The sequence below is a fragment of the Saccostrea echinata genome, unplaced genomic scaffold, assembly GCF_033153115.1.
Source record: "Saccostrea echinata isolate AGI-Se365-2 ecotype Australia unplaced genomic scaffold, CSIRO_AGI_Sech_v1 ptg000030l, whole genome shotgun sequence".
Taxonomy (NCBI): domain Eukaryota; kingdom Metazoa; phylum Mollusca; class Bivalvia; order Ostreida; family Ostreidae; genus Saccostrea; species Saccostrea echinata.
Window position 1 is genome coordinate 25229935 of NW_026889779.1, and position 26833 is coordinate 25256767.

The window sequence follows — 26833 nt, forward strand, 5'->3', positions numbered from 1 at the left end:
AAATCTCAAATACTCATGGATCCCTTTCGAAGTGCCGACCACTTTCATAATGTTAAGTCCCCGTGGGCTGAGTTTGCCTCAGTATCAATATTCTAGATGAGCTCGAGGGGTCCTTTCAAAACAGAAAGTAAAAGAAAAAGATCTAATTATTGAACCTATTTAATGGCCAATGTATTTATGTATTTTGAGATTTGGTACAAAAAAGTTAATGACATTGGTACTGTTGGACGTACAGATTATATGCAACAGCTATATTGGCTGATCTGGGGGTGGGTGGGGTAGAACCCTCGCTTTTTTCGCTAAGTGGGGAGAGAGAGAGAGATAGAGAGAGAGATAGAGAGAGGGGGGGTGGGAGGAGGAAAAAACGTTTCTTGGAATAGACGATTTGAATATAAACGTAGTTCAAAACAACTTGATCGGTCACAATCTCTGCTCATATTTCACTTGCTTTTCATTTACCTTTACTATCCCTCCCGTACAGGGTTTTTGTTTATGTCAAATTCTTAACAATTTGTCTCTATATTTCTTGGAATCATTGCAAATCCATTCAATATTAAAGCTACAGTTACTGTAGTTTTTGAAATATGTCTGTTTTTTTTATTCGGACTGGAGGGTACCTTTTCAAAGAATGAACATTAAACAAGGATTTTATTTACCATGGCCTAAGATGATTTTATGCCCCCGTATCGAAGATTCGGGGGTTTATAATTTTTGCTCTGTCCGTCCGTCAGTCTGTCTAGCTGTTTGTCTGTTTGTCCGCAAAAACTTTAACCTTGCCCATAACTTTTGATTGGTTGGAGCTATGGCTTTCATATTTAACATGTGTATTTCTTGTGACAATATTTTTCTTCGGTACAATCATATTTGACCTTTTGACCTTGGAGTTTGAGAAATTTTTTGCAAGTTTTGCAAGTTTGGCAAAATTTTACCCAACCTTGGCCATAACTTTTGAACAGTTGGTGCTAGGGCTTTCATTCTTAACACGTGTAATTCTTTTGACAAGATCTTCCTTTGGATTCCAACAACTTTGACCTTTTGACCATGACCTTGGAGTTTGACCTACTTTTGAAAAACTTTATCTTTGGCCATAACTTTTGAACAGATGGTGCAACGACTTTCATTCTTCACAGGTGTAATCCTTGTGACAAGACCTTTCTTTGGATATCAACAACATTTACCCTTTTACCTTAACCTTGGAGTTTGACCTACTTTTGGAAAACTTTAACCTTGGCCATAACTTCTGAACGAATTGTGCTAGGGATTTAATACTTCACATATGTAACCCTTGTTACAAGACCTTTCTTTGGATACCAACATCTTTGACCCTTTGACCTTGACCTTGGAATTTGACCTACTTTTGAAAAACCTTAGCCCTGGCCATAACTTATGAACGGTTGGTGCTAGGACTTTCATACTTCACATATGGAATCCTTGTGACAACACCTTCCTTCGGATACCAACAATTGTAATCGATTGGCCTTGACCTTGAAATTTGACCTATATTTGAAAACCTTTAACCTTGGTAATAATTTTTGAACGATTGGTGTTTCGACTTTCATATTTCACCTGTGTAGTTCTTGGAAGAAGGCCTTTCCTTGGGGGCCATTAATTTTTACCATTTGACCTTCATCTTGATATTTGACATACTTTTGAAATAAAAAAAACTTTACCCTTTTCCATATCTATTCAATGGTTGCTGCTAGGGCTTTCATATTTCACAGGTATATTCTTCGAAACAAGACCTTAATTTGGGTACTAACATATTTGATTTGCAATTGAGAAAGTTTAACCTTTGCTATACTAAGTTGCCATACGAGGGCATCAAAATTTTACAAACACATCTTGTTCTCTCCTGCATCTTTGTGTCGAGGGAGGAGGGGGCACCTTTTTTTCACATCAATTGATGGTTTCTAATTGTGCTCCTTTATTAGCCGACCTGTTTTTACTACCCTACGAAGCAGAATTTCTTCAAATGCTTCTAAATGACAAAAAGAAAATACTTGCTGTGTTCTTCAATTCGACATTCAGATTTATCGCCGACATTTTGTCTAATATGTTGACAGTGCGACCGTTGGGGCAAGCGCATTGTTCACTTGATTTTGAGATCAACCTCTTCAACCGCACGAGACTTTTGGAACTTCTAGGCTGTGACATCACATAACATAGTATGTTCGCTGCTTTTCCATAAACGAAGTTTGAAAAGGGCAAAATTTTAACAAAGAACCTTTAATCTAATATCTGTATGCAATATCCATTAAATTGAGATGAACTTATTTTTGTGAATTTTTAGTTTATTTTATCGCAAGAACGAAGTTAGCAGCGATAACAACAAGCATTGTTGGTCCAGAGTTACTGCGTAAAAATATCCGGACGATCAAGGGAGGCTTAAATCGAGACAGGCCACAGAAGGTGATGTTACAGGGAATTAACATCGTATAAGTGCTGTGGTCAGCACTTCGTAAATTATATGGTCTTTATAATGACCTTGTTAGCAAATATAAGCTGTCATTGAGTCGTATTTTTTGCTGACGTGTTTCACAGCATTTGATAGGCCTTTGTTTTCATACTAAATTTTACTACGAAATATTAATCTACCTGATCAATACACAGGGTTTACGGCGAGTGTGACCGATCCACATAAGACACCTACTGCTCCTAGTAACCCTGAACCCATCTCTAGAATTTCTTGGGGTCTGCGTTTTATGCCCTGTTTACAACTTTTGTATTGTTATAACTTTGTACTGTTTCACTTGACTTTTGAGCATGACTACTGTTCGTTATCTTCAAAGTTCATGCTGTGTCTGATTTTTTTTTTTCAGATTTGAACCATGATGAGTTAATCTTTATGGGATGTGATGTCTGATTGTAACGTTATCTTATTAGGGAATATCCAGACTTATAACGCATTAATACTGTTACTTCTATCTATAATGGTATGTTTCATTTTTAAATCTCTATAGTTATTTAAAACAATTGACAACAAAAATAAAGTACTGGAATTGCCAAAGTAAATTTTTTAAATGAAAGAAAAGACACAGAAAATAGATGGAATGGCTTTTTACTGGAAATTATTTTGCAACACTAAATACTTATTCTTGAAAATTTCCTGCAAATATACCCCCTTCTCCTTGTTTATGTAAGGTGATATCAAAAAATAAATAAATATTCACTTTGGGTTTCAACTCATAGAATTGATAGAATTTGATTTTTTTTAAAGCTGAAAAATGCCAATTTCAAGGTATTAGAGGCTACAAACACGAGTTCAGAGTGTCTCTTACATGCTAGTATTTCTGAATCCATCCACTGAGTTTCGAGAAAATCAACTCGGAGAAGAAAAATGGTGAAGACAAAGATATTACCTTTTCTATCATTTATAATTAATTTCCTAAGATTTTCTTCATATCAGACTTGTATTAACGTGTGATAAGTCTACTGGGCGTTAGAGTGAAGTTATCTGATAAGCATATCTTTGGGTTTAAATTTCATAATGTAGCACAAATTTGAATTTTTCTTTAGCAGCCCTCCCCTTTTTCTTATCTGTACTATTTTTGTTTTTAATACAATATGCATTTATGCACTTGTATTATACTACATACATACATACAAACATATAGTTACAATACAATTTATAGTTATTACATTAGTATATTAGTTATATTTATACAATAATTAAGGTAATAATACCAGCTTTTATCTTCAACTTTTTCCTTAGTTTAAATAAAATTTTATTGAGTTGACATTATACTGTATGGCCGGCCACCAAAAAATTGATTACTACAGTCTCCTCGGCTGGGTAACGTGGTGGTGTATTTATCTATTTATAATTTATTTATTTTTTTAAAAAAATATAACATAGATATACTAAGTATATCTAAACGGTCATGCAGAGGCCTGCCCATCTCAACTTCACTAAGGAAGTGTTGAGGAGATGGAACAGTGATTTGAGGCTGGAAGCACAAGGTGAACAAAAAGAAAATGGGAATTTTCTTATCACCAATTAATGATTTATCATATTATGATTTATCAATTTTATATATATATATATATATATATATATATATATATATATATATATATATATATATATATATATATATATATATATATATATATATATATATATATATATATATAAAATATATAGTGAAGTAATCTGATAAGCATATCAGTAAGACATCCTTAGATAAAATGGAGAAGTCTCAGTACTAAATCTTATGGTTTAATGTATTTGATGACAACATCAAACACGTGATTGGAGATACGGGTAACAAATGGCCCTCTAATTGCATTAAAGCTTTCATCTTGATTAACTTATTTGTGGTGTTATTTTTGTTTGATCGTCTTCAATGGAGTAATTGTATATGTCCAACATGTGGGCTTCTTTCTTATTTCAACTTTAAGGAGAGCTTATACTTCTCTCTGTTTTAAAAGAAAATTTCATAAAATTTAAAAATTCATTATTCCAAACCATTTTATCTCAGACTGAATGCGTACAACTTGAAGCAAGCAAGTATGACACGAATTTTTAAAGTATATTTAAATGTAAAATGTTAATTTCGACCATTTCTACTATAGCCTTTTTCGATATCCTAGTTACTTCCCCATATGCACTCTCTAGTATTGGAGGTTTTAATCTTCCGATAGGTAAAATTGCTGATGATGGATCAAACTTCAAGTATGTTATGTAAAATCGTTAAAAATGGAATTTCTTGATGAAATGAATAAAAAAAACTAATTGAGTTTCTTAAAAAGTATGGACAACCAACTTTTGGAAACAAACCCAAACTTATACGGGGAGCAAAGGGCGCAAAGGAATTATGGTTAGATTTACTTATTGTGTATACAAAACGGCTCATTCGTTGTGTCTATTAAACTTGTTCGTAAATAAATAAGTGATAATTGGATAATTGACAGCTAGTAAGATATAATCTGTGGCTTTAGGATGCACAAATGCGCACAAGAAAGGTTTTAGGAAGACTTTTTCCACATTTCCTGGACTTGGTCGAGAAGGTGAAAGGGCGCCCTTTTTTCTGCAAACGCAAGGGCTTTGTCACCATTCAGAACAATCTTTTATGCCCGATCACGATTTTTTTCTGTACTATAAAATATTTTAAGGACATGGTACCTTTTTAAAAGGGGGAAAAAATACCCAACACGCATTTTTAAAGTCGCACAGAATCTAGTACATGCTAGTAGGAATGTTGTGAACTTCGTAATGGCGTACGGCGCCATCAAACAGTGTTGAAGAAACACCATTTACAGTATATGATATTCACTGGAACAGATAGAATATTTATACATAGTTTATTAAAATAATGAAGAAGTTGAATTTAAAATTATCATATTTATAAATATTTACAAAGTCCAACTTCAGTTACTCGTTCTATTTAGTTGGAAGTCCAGAGTTGTCAACGGCTTCGCCTTCAGTGTCCTCTCCTATTGTCGGCATTTTTCCTTGGTTATTATTCATTACTAGACTTTCATACATAAAAGATTGACCGTCTATAATTAAAAGAATATCATCGATGTCAAAATTTCCACCGACCTTATTGTGTAGTGTATATTATTTAACATCAAAATCTACTTCATACATTTTTCTTACGATATAAGCTTTACGAGTTCTAATTGACCATTGACACCTATGACTTTCAGTACCACGTGACCCCTATCTAATAAGTGGAGATTTTTACTTCGAGAACTCTACATTACGGGCGTTTTATAGCCTAATTATGACTGTTTTCAAAGTTATTTCATATATAAACGATAATTATATGTTTCAAGAATATATAATAGTGTTTCATTAAAAAAAAATAGATACGTAATAAAAACCCTTTAAGTAAACGTACATTCAACAGTCCGCAAGGCGTCAATTAAAAGCCAAAATATTTTGTGATGAAGGTCATGTACAGAATATTGAAATTGATTGAGTTTCAAAAGACTTCACATTGTATTATAAAATGTGTCTGTTTACCGTCAATACCAACCAAAGACAAAAGTAAAAAAACCTGCGTACGGGACTTGTTTGTGTTTGTCAAAAGTCACTGGTAGAGCAGAATGTACATATGTAGCTGTGTTGCAGGATAAGTAAATTGTATAATATAATCATGATAATTATTCTAGATAAATGTAAATTTAAAACATTTTCTAATGCACAATATTAGTATATCCACTAGCTTGTCAGGTAACAATGTGTTCAATACAGGTACGTGTCATGGCCGTAGAAACCGGGAGGGGGCACGGGGGGGGGGAATTATTTTGCCGATGAATAGATTATTGTAGAAAATATATCTACTTTATGCTTGTGCCCCCTCAATAAAAACGTCTGATGACTTGTTTTGCTTGTCAAGGAATATTGGTAGTTGATAGCGCCCCCCAACTGAAAATGTATGTCCATGCCCCTCCCCCCCCCCCCCCCCAACTGAAATTGCTTCCTACAGACGTGCGTGCGCATGAATGAAATATATGGAGATAACGAACAGTATTCAAGCTCAAAGTCCATCAAACAATACAAAATAGGAGCAGAGCAAACACGGACCTCCAAACATCAGAGGTGGGATCAGGTGCCATGGAGGAGTGTGCATCCCCTGCCGACCAGTCAAACCCGCCGTGTGCTCCTTGTCATGATCGGGAAATAACGGAAAAATCCGTCGACAATTCACTGTGTAAATAATGGCCTAACAATTAGTATGAAAAACGTCTGTCAGCATTTGACTCAATGATAAATTGTATTTGCTGACAAGGACATTGTATCGACCATAGAACTTACGAAATGATGACTTTAAACGAGACAGCTGATATTCTTGTTTCATCAACTTGTTTGTCAATAATTTACCTCTTTTTAGAAATTGTACATACGTAGAGCATGCTCTTGCGTATCGAATCAACTGAGAGATATATACCCCGTATGCAGGTGATGAAGGTATATTGCTGCATAGGTAAGGGAAGTTGACGATTGAAAAGTTAAAGTCATCGCGTTTATCATAAAGCTTGGTTGTTAGATTACCATTAACGTCTTTTTCAAGTAAAATATCCAAATATGAAACAGATGTTGCAGACTCTGTGGTACCTTTTATCTCAAACTCACCGGGATATATCGTATCGAAATAAGAATGGAAATAGCCATTGTTAATTGACAATACGTCGTCGATATATCTAAATGTCGAGTTGAAAGCCACAACAAGTGTTTTCTTCTTTTCACGTAAAAGATTTTGGACAAATTCTGCTTCATATGAATACAAAAAAGGTCTGCTAATAACGGGGTGCAATTGGTACCCATGGGAATTCCACTATTTTGTTGGAAGACCTGGTCTCCAAAAACCACATATCAGAAACTCAAGCATCTTTTTAATGTCAATTCAGAGTACTTGTGTGTACAATCAGAATGTTTTTCAACAAAATAATTTTGTAAATGGCCAATGACAAGGTATGTAAATTTACGAGTTCCATTTTTATTGAAAAAGCAGCTGTCAATGATATCAAAAAGCATGATCTTTAATTTATCGTGGGGAATGGTTGTGTATAAAGTTGAAAAGTCTTAAGTTTTTAAGCTGTTGATTTTGGTAAAATCTTGTGATTTCAAATTTTCCAAAAGTTCCTTGGAATTTTTAAGTATCCATATTTGATTTACACCACTTCTCGAATATATTGTTGCACAGTACTCTTGAAGTTTCTCCTTCACTACTGTTAATATCTTAGTGAGGAGTAAAGAAAGAGGCTTGGTTGAACATTTACTGGAACCAGCTATGTATCTTTGTTTGTAAGGATTATTAGACATCTAATAAGAAATGTTTGAAAATAAAGTACCACATGTTCAGGTACTTTTTCACTGCAATTTTCATCAGTTATAAAATTTAACATGCAACTAGTACTCTGTTGTTATAATGATTATTATTTTTTTAAAAAAAATCAAATTTCTTTTTTTAAATCTAGAGAAGGGGGTGCTTGCAACCATATTTCAGCATTATTCTATGGAATTGTGGATATAACAGTAAAAAAAAAAGGACACCGGTAAAATTACTCAACTTCAAAAGCTTGTGAATGGATAAAGCCACGTACAGAAATCTTTCACCAAAAAAGGCAGAGGGCATGGATTTCAACAAAACAAAACTGGGAAAAACAATCGAGGTTCATATAGTGTCAGGGAGAAAATATCCAGACCTTACCTTATCATCTATTCAAGTTTTTAAATAAAAACTTTAAAAAATAAATCGAATTGATGGATGGCTAAAAAAAAATTCTCAGCTATTGAAACATTACCCCCAGGTGCAAAAGCTATACCCGAACTTCACCAAATAACTTTTTCTTACATGAACAATGTTGATCTTTTCAGAGGAATGTAAAAAAAACAATTTAAGCAATATTTTGAGTCTCTTCAGGTTTCAGCAAAAGAGTGTGAAATTATTCATGAAATGACTGAAGATCAACACATCAACCCAATCTGGAGAGAAGCCAGGCATGGGCGACTTACTGCCTCAGACTTTGGTAAAATTGTACGGAGAAAACCAGAAACTACCTGACAATTTACTAAAGTATATTCTTGCATACTGTCCATCTTTTTCAGACTAAGCAGTTGAATAGGGGAGAGAGCATTAAAAAGTAGACATTGACTGCTACCTGCTCAAGGTGAGGGAGATACACCCACCACTTACATTCCAGGAGACTGGACTAGGTGTCCGGGAATCGCTACCTCACTTAGGTGCCATCCTTGATGGACTAGTGTACTTTCCTCACTGCAAGCATTACCATGGTGTTATTGAGGTAAAGTGTCCATACAGCTTTAAAAATGTACATCCCAAAGAAGCAGCTTTAAGTGATAATTTGTTTTAGCTTAGGTGAAAAAGGAAATTTACGATTAAAGAGAAATCATGCATTTTATTATCATGTACAAGGAGAAATGGCTATCAGTCAAAGAAAGCGGTGTCACTTTATTACATGGACAAATAAAGGTCTCGAAATCGAAACATTTTTATATAATGGGGAACTTTGGGAAAATGAAATGCTTCCAAAACTGATTTTTTTTTATTGTTCTGCAGTGTTACCTGAGCTTTTTTCAGACAGAGTTAAAAAGGGTCTTAAATCAAACTTTTGATGAGTGTTTACATATGTCACTAATGGTCTCTAATCAGGTATGACATAACTGTGCATTAAGGGTATGTGTACATGTACTCTCATACCATAATCAATTTTGACATATTTTGTAATATTTGTGAGCATATCAATATATTTAGTGTGGAGTATTTTATCTTTTTTTTCTAAATGTAGGTTCATACAGTACCTCTTAATTTAGTACATCGAAATAAATTTTAAATAAGATCAAAGGTCATGGCAATTATACAAGGATATAATGCATTTAAAAACTCTTTTTTTAACAATAAACATGAATTGATAGTTTTCTGAATCTTTTTAAAGGTAGAATTTTAAAAAGATTTTTTTCCCAGTGCAAGTCGTTCTGGCTCATCATTGCTATAATCTTTGGAACACTTGATTTCTTGGTTGATCATGACATACTGAGGTATAAATAATGTAAAGACGTATGCAGATTTTTGCTATTTATTAAACAGTATAACTACGTACAAGTTTTCCTCCACATATGCCGTATGTTGCATAATTGCTTTTAAACAATCAAACAATGATGTATTTAACGCATCTTATGATAGATACATTTTCAAAGTAGATCAACTATGTTTGAATAAGTGGAGGAATGAGATTACAGAGAGCACACAAAACAAACACAATTTTGGACACCTTGTCATGAAGTGATATTGGAGTTACACCTTGAATAAGTTTTTTATTCGCTCCATTACTCGTTCGACATGGATTCTTAAATTGGCAATCCTTCTGGGGGTGTTTTCATTTCACATTTTGTTAGCCTACCATGTTTCTTCAAAGGAGGATAATGAGATGAATTCCATTTGGAGTACAAAGACCAGCTATCAGGAACCCTTTGCCACCCATTATTGCATCTCCAGGTTCACATTTTTTTTCAATTAATTTTGACAACTTTGTGACTTGTTTGTCAGATGTAATTCCACTCCATAAATCTGAGACATGTGTAATCACTCCACTAGGGCTAATTCCAATGAGGACTTTCCAAGTCATGTGTGACTTATAGTCTGAATACATCTTTCCTTTGTTGGAAAGTGACTGAGGTGTTTCTGTGTAGATCTCGGTACAGTCAATAATTACACAAAAATTTGGGTACCTTCGTTTAAAACTGTCAGGCATGTTTTCTTTGATAACATTCCGTTCTGGCCAAGCTACTAAAAAGTCTAGATGCTCATACATCAGATATAACATTCACTAAATTTTTTTTTACTGCAGGCTGACACAGATATATTTAATCTTTTAGCCAAACCTTGAATTAAGAGTCCCATCTTCAAACGCATTAATACCATTAAAAACTCATCAATATCTCTTATTTTGGGGTCTTCCTCCGTTATCAGGAACTGTACAATTATGGTAGTCTGATAGATGTTGGAATAATAAATAAAGGTCTCCTTACCCAGATAGCATGACTACGTTGGGCCAACATTGGTAAATGGTTGTATGGTTGGCGTTGGGTGGACAACGTTGGGCCAACGTTGGACCAATGTATCCATGTCAACCTTCTTGATCTTGTTGGGATTCCTATGTTGGCCCAACGTTGGTCCAACGTAACCAACTTCTATATTCGCTCAACTTTCAAAGGGAGATAGGATTCTAATGTTGGCCCAATGTTGGCCCAACGTTTGTAATACACCCTTACTGAAAATGTCTAATCAAGTTGGTAGTAGTACGTCGGCCCAGCGTTGGCCCGATGTTAGCATGTATAAATGTTTCAAAATGGGATATTTATATTGGGCCAATGTTGGCCCAATTATTGTACTGCCAACTAAATGATGGTGTCCATGTAAGCTGATGAGCGTTACGTTGGGCCAACGTTGGTTCCAAGTTCTTAAATCGTTATGTTCCCAATGTTGCCCCATTGAACTGTTGTGTTGCAAGCTTATTTGATTGCAAAACATTAATTTAGATGTACATTCTGAAATAACAGAGGACATTCGCTGTCCTTGCTTTTAATTGCATGACTGCATCTGTTTAGATCTGATATTTTCACCATTCTTATCTTTGAACTAAAGTGATCACAGCACCAAAACGTTTTTTTTTTTTTTTTTTTTTTAAGTGGGTGCATGATTATTTATTAGTTTTAAAATCTTTAGCTCTAAATTATGAATTATTTCATGAGCGTTGTATTCATGAGAATAAGAGAAGACTGAATAACATTTAAAAAGTTCCCAAGAACAGGATGTGAATGAAGCCTACATATATACATAAATCAAGATAACATAGCTTTATAATTAAATTGAAACAAAAGTTAGGCGTTCGCTAAAGCTTGGAGAGTCGCGGCGATTAAAACACCAAACTGCTGGGTGAGCTGTCAGATTCAATTGCTCACAGGTGGGTGATAGACTCAAAATGCAGAGCAAGTAAGAAGGGAGATTTAAAAACTATGGATTATACCATTGTTACAGCTGCATCTTAGAAGCGATGTAAGTATAATTATTCATATTAATTCAAGTTTACTGTTAAAATTGTTCGGAATTCATCCTTTTCTTGTTTATGCTCACAAGCACTATATAAGTTAATGTAAATATGAATTATATATGTGTATACACTTGGCACATACATGTACTTTAAACTTTTATTTACAATAACTTCTAGTGCTCATTAAGAAATACAATAAGAAGTAAGGTAAAAAACATCTTTCAACTTGTCTCCATCTATTGTCTATTGCATACACGATTATGACTAAGGTTTATAGATCAACATGTACTACTAGTATTTTACATCGTTGTCTTTAAAAGACTTAATTACATGATTTATATATTGGAGTCTGTACCAGTATTTGCTTTGTTTCAAATACCAAATTATTTGTATTTTCAATCAGAGACTGTAAGGAAAACAAATGTTGTAGCGGTAATTGACAATGAAACTGAAGAACATGAAGGACTGTATGAAGTACGTATGCCTAAGATCAAGATGGAGGCCTGGGGAGGCGACAAAGGGAGGAAAAAAGAAAGAGCGGGAAACAAAACAAAAGGACAGTGATAGAGGAAGTGAGCCAGGATTAAGAACTTTAAATTAATATTTTTTCATACATTTCCACCATTATCTATTTTAAAAGTAATTTTGTAAATTCTGATTGAATTGATATATATCTATAAAATAATTTTACAGTGAATCACTTGTAATGTTTTCTTTGAACGTGTATGCATGATGAGTGCAGGTTGAAGTGTGTATTATTTTTTTAAAACAATTATGAGAAAGGTCTATATAAAGAATTATTTATAAATGTATTTTCAAGAAGTATTCATTCAATTTATTTAAACAGATGCAAGTTTCATCCAACAATTGGCCAACAGAAAGAAGCTTAAGGCCAATAAACCGTAAATATCGGACCAATCATTCAATGAAGGGTCAACCGATTGCAAATGTTGTTTCTATGTTGGCTGTTAGTTGGCTTACAATAATAATTACGTTGGTCCAACAATATGCCATCTGACATTTCAACAAAGGCCCAACATTGGGCCAACCTAACCAACCAGTTGTTAAGGTTGGCTGTTAGTTGGCTTACAATTATACCTACGATGGCCCAACAATATGCCATCATGTTGGACCAACGTTGGGCCGATGAGCAAAATGACCGTGGGCCAACGTAGGACTACCAACAGTGGGCCAACGTTGGAAAAAAAATTGGGCCAACGTTGGACCAACAATGTCTTGCTATCTGGGTTATTTAGCAGACCAGTATAAAATGAAATGTCATGTTTTAAGTCTTTAACTGTTAAAAAGGGTAAGGTTGTACTAGTACTTTTGTCACACATTTTTTAAGAGACATTATTACTCCCATACGTGTCTAGGTAACTTTAAAATGTCTGAATACAAACACTATCTTTCTGTTGAACATCAGTTTGTGTCAATTGATTTTTTGACAAGATAAGGTTGACGTTTCTACCAATCCACAGTAATCATCCATTAATATGGATGTGTCCAATACAGATTTGTTTGCACCAATAGTAAAACTCGAGCTTTACCATATGATTTAAGCATTTAGATGAGTTTTCAACCCCCACTAAAGCATTCTTGTAAAAATGATTTAACATTGTTTCTTTAAAAATAGATTTTAACCAAGTAATGGTACAAAACTGAATCATCATATGATTGTCCACACGAGTTCAGAATAGAGTCTGTATTATTTCTGAACCCATGCACTGAGTTTCGAGAAGATCAACTCGGAAAAGAAAAACGATGAAGACAAAGATATTACCTTTTCTATTATTTATAATTAATTTCCTAAGATTTTCTTCATATCAGACTTGCATTAACGTGTGATAAGTCTACTGGGCGTTAGAGTAAAGTTATCTGATAAGCATATCAGTTGGTCATAATTAGATAAAATGGAGCATATGCTTCGTTATTACAGCAAGTACCGGGAAATCTCAAATACTCATGGATCCTTTTAATTTCGAAGTGTCGACCACTTTCATAATGTTAAGTCCTGAAGGGGTGACTTTGCGTCAGTATCAATATTCTAGATGAGTCGTTTCAAAGCAGAAAGTTAAAAAAAAAAGATCAATTAATTGAACCTATTTAATGGCCAATGTATTTATGTATTTTCAGATTAGCTGCAAAAAATAGTTATGGCGTTAGTAATTTCGGACGGACAGATTAAATGCAACAGCTATATTGTCCGATCTGGGGGTGGGTTGGGTGGAATCCTCGCTTTTTTCGCTACGTGGAGAGGAGGGGGTGGAAGGAGGAAAAACGTTTCTTGGAATAGACGTTTTGAATATAAAAGTATTCAAACAGCTTGATTGGTCACAATCTCTACTCATATTTCACTTGCTTTTCATTTAATTTTAATATCCCTCCCGTACAGGGTTTTTGTTTATGTCAAATTCTTAACAATTGTCTCTATATTTTTTGGAAATATTGCAAATCCATTCAATATAAAAGCTACAGCAGTTTTTTTAATGTGTCTGTTTTTTTATTCGAACTGGAGGGTATATTATCAAAGAAGGATTTTATTACCACGGCCCAAGATGATTCATCTCCCCCCCCCGTATGTGTGAATCTCTGATGTTTCTGTGTGTGTGTGTGTGGGGGGGGGGGGGGGGGGCACCTGTTCATTTTACATCAGTTGATGGTCTCTCATTGTGCTCCTTTATTAGCCGACCTGTTTTTATTATTCTACGAAGCAGAATGTCTTCAAATGCTTCTAAATGACAAGAAGAAATTACTTGCTTTGGTCTTGAACTCGATATTCAGATATCGACATTTTGTCTATTTAAGGAATGAAGCTTATTTTAACCTATGTTATATGATATAACATAACTTGGGTCAGTTTATGCTTTATAAACCGCGAAGCGGTTTATAAAAAAGCGTAAACTGTCCCAAGTTATGTTATATCATATAACATAGGTTAAAATAAGCTTCATTCCTTATAATTTAATTTCAGTGTTGACAATAAGACAATTTTTCCTCCAAAAATGGCTTCAAATTGAGCATATTTTAAAAGTTACGTCAGGCGGAGTAATACGTTTTTGACGTAACTCATTGTGACGTAGGCAACTTATGTTATACGATATATACGAAATCTTTTATCCAATCAAATGTTACAACAATCAAATGTTACAACTAAAATCTTTTATCCAATAAAATGTTGCAACAATCAAATGTTACAACTAAAATTAAATTATTAACAAATATTAATTCCATTCATATGTCGACTCAATATATCCGAATTCAAAATAAAAGACACCACAGCGTCTGCCACATCTGTTTTGTATTTGGATGTTTTACTGACTATGGGCCAACTAACAACTAAATTGCATGACAAACGAGATTACGCAAGCTTTTGCAGCATCATTATTTATGAAGTAATTCCACTTTCACCTGCATATGGAGTATATGTCTCCCAACTTATTCGATACCCAAGAGCATGCACTGAGTACGATCAAGGCAGGCTTAAACCGAGACAGGCTAGGTGATGTTACAGGGATTTCAATTACATCTTTTAAGTGCTGTTGTCAGCACTTCGTAAATTCTACGGTCGTTTTAATGTCCTTATTAATAATTTTAACCTATCATTGGATTGTATTTTGAGTGACATATTTCACACAATTTTTTATGCCTTTTTTATACAAAATTTGACTATGGAATATTAATCTACCTGATCAATACACAAGGTTCACGGCGACTGTGACCGGTCCACATGAAACACTTACTCCTCCTAGGAATGCTGAACCCATATCTAGAATTTGTAGAATTTCTGTGTGTGTGTGTTTGTTTTATGTCCTGTTTACAGACTCGTATTGCTACAACTTTGTATTGTTTCATTGGACTTTTGAGCATGACTACTGTTCATTATCTTCAAAGTTCATGCTCTGTCTGATATTTTTTTTTCAGATATGAACCATGATGAGTAAATCTATATGGGATGTGATGTCTGATTGTAACGTTATCTTATTAGGGAATATCCGCATTAATGCTGTTACTACTATCTATACTTGTATGTTTTTTTTTAATCTATAGTTATTTTAAACAATTAATAATAAAAATAAAGTACTGTAATGGCCACTGAAAGTTTTTTAAATGAAAAAAAAGAAGACACGGAAAATAGATGAGATGGCTTTTTCCTGGAATTTATTTTGCAATAAAAAATACTTATTCTTTTCTTAAAAATTCCCTGCAAATTTACGATTTTCTTCTTGTTTATGAAAGGTGATAGTCATAAAAAATAATTAATTTAGTAAAGTTCATAGTCATTTTTGTCATTCATAGTAAACAACATAGAAATGAATGTATTTTTTCAAATTTTATGAATAATTATTTAAACAAATCTACGACATTATTTCAATGTGACATTGCACATTACAAGAGCTTACCACTGAGACGAACCTTTAATAGACCAAACATTATTTAGTCGTTAATAAATTGTGACCTACGCAAAATTCATGACATAACTTTCTCAGATAAACTTTGTAAATATTAAATATTAAGATCATTGTTACCAATTGAGGGACAGACAGACAACGGTGACATTGTTACATTGCTAATGAAATATATTTTTATTACACGACAAAAAGAAATGAATTTAATTTTTGAGAATTCATGAGGACATGAACTACGACGCTTCATATGCAGGCGTAAAGCGTTGTAGTTCATACATGTACTTCATAAATTCTCAAAAATTAAAATTCATATCTTATATTTACATTATTTTCTAATGACTTACCACATATATTTGTCATTCAACGATCATTTTTGAAAAGAAAAAATGCACTATTTTTTATTTTAAATCAATTACTTCACATTGAAAATATTCTTACTCATCCCACGTCTGTTTGTGAGAACATGATTTTTTTTTTCTAAATTGTAAAGAATCTTAAGGAAAATATTTAGAAATTGATGCTATTTTTTTTTTTTAAATATTAACCAACATTTTTGATTCGATTATTTTATTTTATTTAGTGCGACAGATATCTCCTAAGCTTTACAATATTTATTTTACATTATACAATTACATACATAGCACAATAACATGAAACACAATAACAAACTTATTAATGTATATACGAGGGTTGTCTGGAAAATCGTGGACATCGCGTTTTTATTGAAAAATAATTCACAGATTGAACTGAAATTTTCAGCAAATGCTTGTTTATCATATCCAGGCTTTTTTGACAACATTGACAGCTGCTTTCCCAACAAAATGGAAGTCGAAAAGATACTTACCTTTTCACTAGTCATTTGCAAAATTATTTTGTTAAAAAAAAAACATTCTGATTGTAAACACAAGTACTCTGAGGTTGATAAAAATGCTTGAGTTTCTGATTGACAATATCTGTGTAGGTTTTGGAGATCAGTCTTTCAACAATCTGTTGGAATTCCAGTTGGGTACTAATTGCACACCCTTATTAGCAGACCCATTTTTGTATTCATATGACGCAGATGCGGGTGTGACCGCTCGGCAGGGGATGCTCAGTCCTCCATAGCACCTGATCCCACCTCTGATATTTTTGGAGGTCCGTGTTTGCCCTGCTCCCGATTTGTATTGTTTTAATGGACTTTGAACTTGAATACTGTTCGTTGTCTCCATATTTCATTGAAGTATATCTTATTATTTTTAAAAATACATAGGCAAAGATAGCGATTTCATTATATTTGAATGTGCACAGGCTATTGTCCTACGGCACACGATAAAAAAATCGACTTTTTTAGGGGATATGCGAATATTATTTCGAAATAAAGGTATTAAATAGATAAGGGAGTAAAACCCAACATATTTTCAATTCACTATCTATTATGGACAATTTCAAGGAATTTTCTTAATTTTTTTCTGACTTTCGAGAATTTGAAATGGAAAAGTGATGAACGCAACATACGAAAAATGGCGACTTTGGATGACGTTACGGCGCACAGGAGAGCAATTAAGTTATATGTTGTTTGAGTAATGACGCCTTAAGAGACTTAAATGATTACAGAAGATAACAAAATATAAAAATATCAATAATACATTAGAATACAAGTGAAATGGACATTTTTAAAGAGGGAGCTATTTGATCGAGTCCCCCCGTAGATCACATTTAACCTACAGACAATCAGCTATTGGCAATTACGAAAGACGCTATCATATTGCAGACGTAAAAAAGACTCATTATTTAGTAGTTGAAGTGAGAGTCCCTTCATACAATACGAAATTTCATAAGTACCCATGTCTGTGCGAGATTGGTCCTTCGATAGTTTTTTTTATATAGATAAAGGGAAACTCGAGTGTGTGTGTGTCGGTAGAAATTCTCGGAATTTTATGTGGGACTTATCCGACTTTTTAAAGCAAAAGGTCTTGTCCAGATGGATTTTACCATGAAATATGAAAGCCCTAGCAGCAGCCATTGAAAAGATGTGGAAAAGGTTAAAGTTTTTCAAAAGTAAGTCAAACATCGAGGTTCAAGGTCAAATGGTGAAAATGAATGGTGCCCAAGGAAAGGCCTTCTCACAAGAAATACACAGGAGAAATATGATAGCCCTAGCACCAACAATTAAAAAGATATGGCCAAGGTTAAAGTTTTTCAAAAGTTGGTCAAACTCCAAGGTCAAGGTCAGAGGTTCAATGTTGTTGGTATCGAAAGTAAGGTCTTGTCACAAGGATTACATATGTGAAGTATGAAAGTCCTAACATCAATTGTTCAAAAGTAACGGCCAAGGTTAAAGTTTTTCAAAAGTAAGTCCAACATCAAGGTCAAGGTCAAATGGTGAAAATGAATGATGCCCAAGGAAAGGCCTTCTCACAAGAAATACACATGTGAAATATGAAAGCTCTATCACCAACCATTCAAAAGTACTGGCCAAGGTTAAAGTTTTCCAAAAGTAGGTCAAACTCCACAGTCAAGGTCAATGCGCTACAATTGTTGTATTTAAAGGATTGTCTTGTCATAAGGAATACACATGTGAAATATGAAAGCCTTAGCACCAACCGTTCAAAAGTTATGGTTAAGTTTAAAGTTTTTCAAAAGCATGTCAAACTCCAAGATCAAGGTCAAAAGGTCAATATTGTTGGTATCCAAAAAAGGAAGGTCTTGTCACAAGGGTTATATATGTGAAGAATGAAAACCCTAGCACCAACCGTTCAAAAGTTAGGGCCAATGTTAATGCTTTTTTTTTTTTAGAAATAGGTCAATCTCCTAGGTCAGGATTTTTTTTTTTTAAATATTTATTTCAGCTTTCACATTTATATCAAATAAGCATATATCTTCACTCATGTGCATATTAAGAATACCATATACAGAGTACATTTACATACATAGATATACATTTACACACATACACTTATGTGAAAGTTGGTTTAATAAGGAAGAAGAAAAAGAAGAAAGAAGAAATAGAGAAAAAGGAGGGAGAAAGTAAAAAAAAATAAAAAACACAGGTAATCAGAGACTACAGAGCTCACCTCAACGAATGTTGTCTTTAAGTAAGGCAAAGTCCCACACTAAACTAATAATCTAGTAGTGTCCATCCCTAGATGCAACATTTATGCAATTTTGGTATGAGAGGGCTTGCAGTTACTTGGGAATAGACTTATCTGAAAACTTAAAACTTGTCAATCATCCAGAAAATGTAAGTCAAATCCAGCATCCGAAGCAAGTTTGAGATTGTTTATCCCTTGATGCATCATCCATGCAAGTTTGGTTCAGATAGACCTTATAGTTACTTGGAAATGAAATCTGCTCTAAAACCTTTAACCTGGTTACTCATCCGGAAAATGTAGGTCAGATCCAGCATCCGAAGCAAGTCCAGTAGTGTGCATCCTTAGATGTATCATCCATGCAAGTTTGGTCAATATAGGGCTTATAGTTACTTGGAAATGACATCTGCTCCAAAAACTTTAACCTGGTCACTCATCTGGAAAATGTAAGTCAAATCCAGCATCCGAAGCAAGTCCAGTAGTGTGCATCCTTAGATGTATCATCCATGCAAGTTTAGTCAATATAGGGCTTATAGTTACTTGGAAATGAGATCTACTCCAAAAACTTTAACCTAGTCACTCATCCGGAAAATGTAGGTCAGATCCAGCATCCAAAGGAAGTTCAGTAGTGTGCATCCTTAGATGTATCATCCATGCAAGTTTGGTCAATATAGGGCTTATAGTTACTTGGAAATCAGACCTGCTCCAAAAACTTAAACTTGCTCCAAAAACTTTAACCTGCTCCAAAAACATTAACCTGGTCATTCTTTAGCTGAAATTGCAGCATCTGAAACCTTGACTGGTACAATGAAATACACTAGAAGCATCCTCCATGCATCTCTGACTAATACAGGCCATAGAAGTACTTGAAAAGAAAACTGCTCCAAAAACCTTAACCTGGGACGCCGACGCTGAGGGTATTACATAAGCTCCCCCAACTTCGTTGAGGTGAGCTAAAAATAATAAAAAAATAAATAAATAAATATAATAAAGAAGGGGGCATAGTATTTTTTTTACATTATGGTGGTAATGAGCAACATTCATTCCTTAAAAAATTTATATACATATAGGATCTCCCATGATTTGTAGTTGAATATGATTTTTATCCAACGAGTTGTGTGTTTTTTATCCCCGAGCCTTGGCGAGGGGATAAAAACACACAACGAGTTGGATAAAAATCATATCCAACTACAAATCATGGGAGATTCTTTTTATCCCATGTTTAATACCTCACAACCAATGTTTTACACTGTTTTATATATAGGACTCCACTTTATTTTACTTCATCACGCTAACGCTAAAACCATTGTGACGTCACAACTGCATTTAACTGTGGAATATGAAAAAATTATCCAATGAGTCATATCCATGGGATAAAGGGGTAAACATGGGATAAATATAAATTACAACATTTCACATATTCTCTGCCAGTTATTTTCAAACTCTGTATATTTACATTTTTTCAATAGTAAAAATTTCTCAATCAAGATTCTTTCCACAATAATTGTTTTTAGAGTCATTGTACTTAAAAGTGGATGGCTTTTATATTTACTTGAAAAAATATAATTTTTAATTATCAGAGTAATTAAATTTTGCACTATATGTGTATCCCTGTACTTATATTTACCAAATAATATTGTTGTTCTGTCAAAAACTACAGATATGTTAAATTTAGACAGAAACCACTCTTCAATATCATTCCAAAGCTCTTTTACTATATAACATTCAACAAAAAGATGTTCAATTGACTCAAGGTCCTTCTTACAGAAACTGCAAGCTGGGGACTCCTTTATCTTAAGTTTAAAAAGATATGAATTCGTTGGAACTATTCTATGTAAAATTTGAAATTGTAACCACTGAAGTTTTGATTCTTGTGTAACTTTAAATGGGAATTCAAAAATTTTACTCCATTCAGGCAAAGTGAATAAATATCCATCTTCATTCCATTTTAGAATTGAAGTACTTGTTTCTTTCTTTCTATTAATTAGAATGTTATACATATCTTTACATCCTTTCACATTAATATAATACATCTTCACAGAATTGGGTATATTTGGGCCATAAGAAAGCAACACATTCATTTGGTTTTTGTTCACAAATCTATCTAACACTGCCTGTTTCAAACCAGAATATTCAACAAAATTTAAGGGTGTCGAGGCTTAAAAAATTATTATCAAAGTCAAACAAGTCACTGATGAAAACAAAACCAGCATTAAAATAACTTTTAAGAAAGATAGAAGACTCGTCCATGATGATTTTTGGATTATATTATATGTGTTCTTGGAATAAATTTGTATCTTTCTGTTGTTCTACAAGACATATCTTAAGCCAACTTTTAAAGACTTCTATCCAGAAAGTGTTTGTTATTTTCTTACATAATTTAGCAGTAAAATCTGGACCCATTAACCAAAGATTTTTAATCTCTGTATGTAGTTGTGATTGAAGTAATTTTACCCATTTGGAATCTGAATGGATTAATCTTCTTATCCAACTTGATTTTAATGCTATCATAAACTCTGAATAATCTACCATTCTAAGGCCACCATCTCTATAGTCTTGAATGATAGTATTTCTTTTTATTTTATGGACTTTACTTCCCCAAAGAAAAGAATAAATTTCATCCTCAAATACTTTTACAATTTCTAATGATGGATTAGGTAGAGTAAGTATCAAGTGATTTAATTTAGGGATAATCAATGTTTTAATTACAGTTAACCTACCAATGGAGGTTAACTTTCTTACTTTCCACTGATTTAATGTTTTTTAATCTCACTTAACTTTGGTGTATAATTGAGATTAATCATATTATGTAAGTCTACTGAAAATTTAATCCCTAAAAGATCAAAAGTTGTGCTACTCCAGTCTAACTTCCATCTAGAATGGTGATATACATCCTTTCAAAATTTTTTACTACCAATCCATATCATTTTTGTTTTTTGAAAATTTATTTTGAGTCCTGACACCTTTGCAAAGTAGTCTAATTCTCTAAGAATTCCATCCATAGATTCAGGTGATCCATCAGAGATAAGTGATGTATCATCTGCATATTGAGAAATCTTGTACTCTTCTCCGTCTATTGTTACACCTCTTATATCTTTATTTTTGCGAATTAAAATACCTAAATTTTCAGCACATAGTAGGATCAAATTAGGTGATATAGGATCCCCCTGTCTACAACCCCTTTCTGGATATATATAATTAGATATAAAACCATTTTGTATGACACAGGATTTAATATTGCTATAAAAAGTCTTTATCAAGTTTTTAATTGAGGTTCCAAAATTGAAAAAATCAAGTGTTTCATAAATAAAATTCCACGAGATAGTAACAAGAGCCTTTTCAAAATCTATAAGCATAAGTAATCCTGGAATTTGATTGCATTCTGTATAATCCATTATATCATAAATCAATCTAATATTCTCTCCAATATATCTTCCTTTTAAAAATCCAGTTTGATCTGTATGTATTAATTTATTTAAGACTTTTTTTATTCGTTCAGATATACACCCAGATGCTAGTTTGTAAATAACATTTAAAAGGCTAATGGGGCGCCAATTTTTTTAAAAATTCTCTTGGTTTTCCTGCTTTTGGTATGCAAGTAAGAATTCCTAATCTATTTACAGAGTTAGTTCCCCTTATCTACTGGTGCCCTGTACCTCGGTGACATATGTTCTGTTCCAGTTCTAATAACTCTTTTTCTAACTGAGCTTCATGCTCTTTTGTTTTCTTTTTCTTAAAAGAAGAATACGAAATAGTTTTTCCTCTAATTTCCATTAACAAAGTATCCAGAAATAATTTATCACATAATATAAATTGTAAATTTTCATCATTAACAGAATCCAAGTTTTCCATACTATAAACTGGACATGCATATTGGGTTTTGACATCAGTTATCTTTTGCTTTATTAGGCCAACATAAACTTTATCTGTTAACAAAGAATTATTTAATTTCCAGAAGCCTCTTCCTTTTGTTAATTCGTTTAGCTTACAATATGCAACTATTGGGGAATGATCAGAGCGATAACTATTCTCATATTTAATATCTGTTGACATTGGCAGTAAAGATTCAGACATTAAGAAAAAATCTAGTCTTGCCTGTTTAATAGGATTTTTTCTCCTCCATGTAAAACGTCTAAGTTTTGGATATTTTCTCAGAAAACATCAATAAGATTTAAACTATCTATTAAATTTAACAGTTCTTCTCTTGCTTTTGGATTATTTAAGTTTCTATAATTCATAGAGTCCACCTCTTTATTCAAAATCAGATTAAAATCACCACCCATTATTATATATTGCGACACATAAAAATCTTCAATCTTTTTTAAAAGGTTTGAGTAAAAAATTGGAGCATCTAGATTTGGACCATAAATATTTATCAATAGAAATTTTAGACCTTCAATTGTAACATCTGCAATCAAAAAATTCCCACTGTCATCTTTACAAACTTTGTGTACTTCTAGCTCACAGTTGTTATTAACAAGGATTGCTACCCCACGAGAATTTGACTTCAAGGAACTGAAAAAGGTCCTGTATCCCCACTGTGACTATATAAAATTTTCTTCACTACTTGTAAAATGTGTATCTTGAAGAAAACAAACTTTTTAGCTTTTAAATAATTCAAAACATCTTTTCTCTTATTTTTATCACCAAGACCCTGGCAGTTAACAGTAAGTATTCTTAATTGATTATTCTCAACATGGTCCTCCATAAAACGCGTGGTAAATTTGTTTTGTCAAGCCCCGATAAGTGGAAAACAGAAAAGAAAAAAGAAGGAAAGTAAGACAATGTAACAAAAATGAAACATATTTACAAAAAGAAAGTTTTGTAGCCTCAAATGTGGTCATAATAAAGCGAAAGAATAGCCGACTTGGGCTTACCATTGCACCCCTCATAACCGGACATACAGTACTACAACATAATTTGAAAAAAATGTCCGAATACCCTATAAATTTGCGGGAAAAAATACATACTACTGCACACTATCTTTTTACCGTGAAAAAAAGCAACGGAAAATAGTAATTTTGCGTTGCTTAAAGTATACAAATGAACAATATTGTATATATATATACATACATATATATATATATATATATATATATATATATATATATATATATATATATATATATATATATATATATATATATATATATATATAGCAGTTGTAGCTTTTATGAAACTACAGAAGACAAGAGGAAAAATAAATTCTATACTATTACTATTTTTTTTTAATAGAACTGAACTGAAAATATATTTTAAAAAAACAAACAAACAAAAACAAAGCAAGAGAAGAGAGAAAAAGAATAAATATAAACACATTAGCAAACAGTATCAAAATTGAGATATATAATTTATATCTTCATGTATATATACAGAAATTATATGTAAGGTTTCTGCGTGTACTCATACAAATAACCACATAATTATTGTGGTTTTAAAAAAAACTGTGCATTATATTTTACCACTATGTAAGCATTACCTAAAAATGTTATAAATTAAATGGGGGGGGGGGGGGGGGGTATGGCAATATTCGTTCACAGTTTATTGGCAACATTAAGCACGGCATCACAAATGATATCAAAACGTCTGGACCCAATATGACTTCCCGATTTTCTGGAAATGACAAAAGCTACGTTGGTGGCACTTTGATCTCCTAGAAGCCGAACTACTCTCCGCCCTGCGCCGTATTCACCATCGTCACAATATCCGTCGCGGACGTTTCCTTGTGCGTCTTGCATTCGATAGGCTAGGACGTTATGATGCGCGCTAGCGAAGTTTGGGTCACTCATGACTTTTTTGTAAAAGTTTCTAACCTCTGCGTATGCATTCACTTTTGTTGCCACCGCAGTGAAAACATTGCCACCCTCATGGATACTATCACTATGCACTACCTCTATCTCGTTTAACTTTTCCTCCTCTGCTTCGTCCACAAATAGTAGATCTTCAGCTCTGGGTGTTGTAACTTTTTCACGAAACACATTTCCGTTAGGAAACACAACTTTATTTCCAATTATCTTTGTCTCAACGTTGTTACTCCTGTATTGTGTGTTGAACTCCTATAGCCTCCTTCTACTCTCGTTGATTTGCACCGGTGTTTGTGGCGTGATGTAAAACGGTATAGTGCTCTTCTCCCTTTTCTCTTTTTTATCTTTCTCGCGCACTGCTCTCTGGGCTGTGAGGATCCGGTCCTTATCATTGAGGTCTTGCAATTTTCCTGTGATGGTTCTAGGTTTAATACCTAATAGGCGAGGCCCATTGCGGTGGATCTTGATAAAATTGACATCAAGTTTTAAGTGCTCGCTAATAAGCTGGTGAACTTTTGTATTGAGATTTTCGATGTCCTCTTCTGGCAAACTATGAATTAAAATGTTATCTTTCATTGATCTTTCTCTCAGGTCTACAATTTCTTTTTCTTGCTGTGTCACTCTCCTGTCTAAATTTACTACGATTGATTTTAACAGTTGGAGTTCTTTGCGGAGAGTGACATTTTCCATTTTTAGAGTTTCAATTTCAGATTGATTGTCTTCATGTTGTTGGGCGATGTAAGTTATTCTATCGTCTAAACCATCCCCATTCCATAAATCTTTCTGCATATTGTTTACTGATTCTTGTAGTGTATTAAATGCGTCCATCTTTGCCGTTATTGCCCGTAGGCTGGTGTCAATTACAGACATATGGCTTAACGCGCCAGTGACCGCTGAGGGTAAAGACGTTGAACCAGGGCCTCGTATCTGTGAGGAGTTCTCACCTTTCATTTTAGAGTCACTCATTGCGATATTGAATAGCAAAAACCTTTTTTACAAATATAAACGGCAAAATCGCACTAAATCGGTTGCAAATATGATCACAAACACCAGTGCAAAAGTTTAAGGCTCAAAAACAGCTTTACATACCCAAAAATCGACTAAATCCTCTCTACTTTAAAACATGACCATCATCGTCACTAGTCACGTGACCTTGTCCAGGTCAGGTTTATTGGTATCCAAAGGAAGGTCTTGTCAAAAGGATTACACATGTGAAGTATGAAAGTCCTAGAATCAACAATTCAAAAGTTATGGCCAAGGTTAAAGTTGGGTAAAATTTTGTAAAACTGGGTCAAACTCCAAGGTCAAGGTCAAAAGGTCAAATAAGATGGTACCCAAAGAAAGGTCTTGACACAAGGAATACACATGTGAAATATGAAAGCCATAGCTCCAAACCAATCAAAAGTTATGAGCAATGTTAAGTTTTTGCGGACACACAGACAGACAGACAGACGGACAGGGCAAAAACTATATACCCCCGAATCTTCGATATGGGGCATAAAGATACTAAAGAGTAGGGAAAATTTTAAAGGGCAGTGTTGATTATTTTACACTCTGTGCTACTTGTCCATGATTTTTCTGGACAACCCTCAGGCTCCTACGTATTTCTGAATTTTTTATATGCATTCAAATCATTATGAATAATCATAGTAAAAAATTTTCCTAAGTTACTATTTCTGTGTTTGTACTACAAAAGTATTGTATTAATTTATTAGCTGACCTGTTTTTATATTCCTTTGAAGCAGGATTTATTCAAAAAATTCTACCTACATGGGAAGAAAAAAAACACAAGCTGTAGCCTATTGAACCTCTCCGTTATAAGAATGATGATACATGTCTCTTTTTGGCTGAAATATATCTTTCAATGGGTGTATCATAAGATCGTCCTTGTACTTACATAGGCTGTGCATATGTATGTATAGAACGCCTATGTCTATCCGTTGCTTATGGTAGGAGAAATCTCTCGATCGAGAGGGGAGAGAGTTAATTATTTTAAAAAACAGCCCGGTTCAAATTTAGTTTAAAAGCT

The 26833-nt window shown here is 33.6% G+C and overlaps 1 protein-coding gene and 1 long non-coding RNA gene across 2 annotated transcripts; one reads left to right on the top strand and one right to left on the bottom strand.

Annotated features, from left to right (window-relative positions):
• Window positions 1–11417: 11417 nt before the first annotated feature.
• LOC133196608 (uncharacterized) lies at window positions 11418–12220 on the top strand. The gene is made up of 2 exons (XR_009722385.1): window positions 11418–11528; window positions 11927–12220. It is a non-coding gene; the product is annotated as an uncharacterized LOC133196608 (long non-coding RNA).
• Window positions 12221–24534: 12314 nt separating this feature from the next.
• On the bottom strand, window positions 24535–25770 carry LOC133196973 (uncharacterized). The gene is made up of 2 exons (XM_061332816.1): window positions 25074–25770; window positions 24535–24962 (listed from the first exon to the last, which is right to left on the bottom strand). The coding sequence occupies exons 1-2, from the start codon at window positions 25768–25770 to the stop codon at window positions 24535–24537; spliced, it is 1125 nt and encodes a 374-aa protein (XP_061188800.1).
• Window positions 25771–26833: the final 1063 nt, after the last annotated feature.

Bases quoted from the DNA above. Each gene is read 5' to 3' on its own strand.
- LOC133196973 (XM_061332816.1), bottom strand. From the start codon at position 25,770: ATGAGTGACTCTAAAATGAAAGGTGAGAACTCCTCACAGATACGAGGC. The intron at 24,963-25,073 runs GTAGAAGGAGGC...TTCGTGAAAAAG, and splicing joins ACCGGTGCAAATCAACGAGA to TTACAACACCCAGAGCTGAA.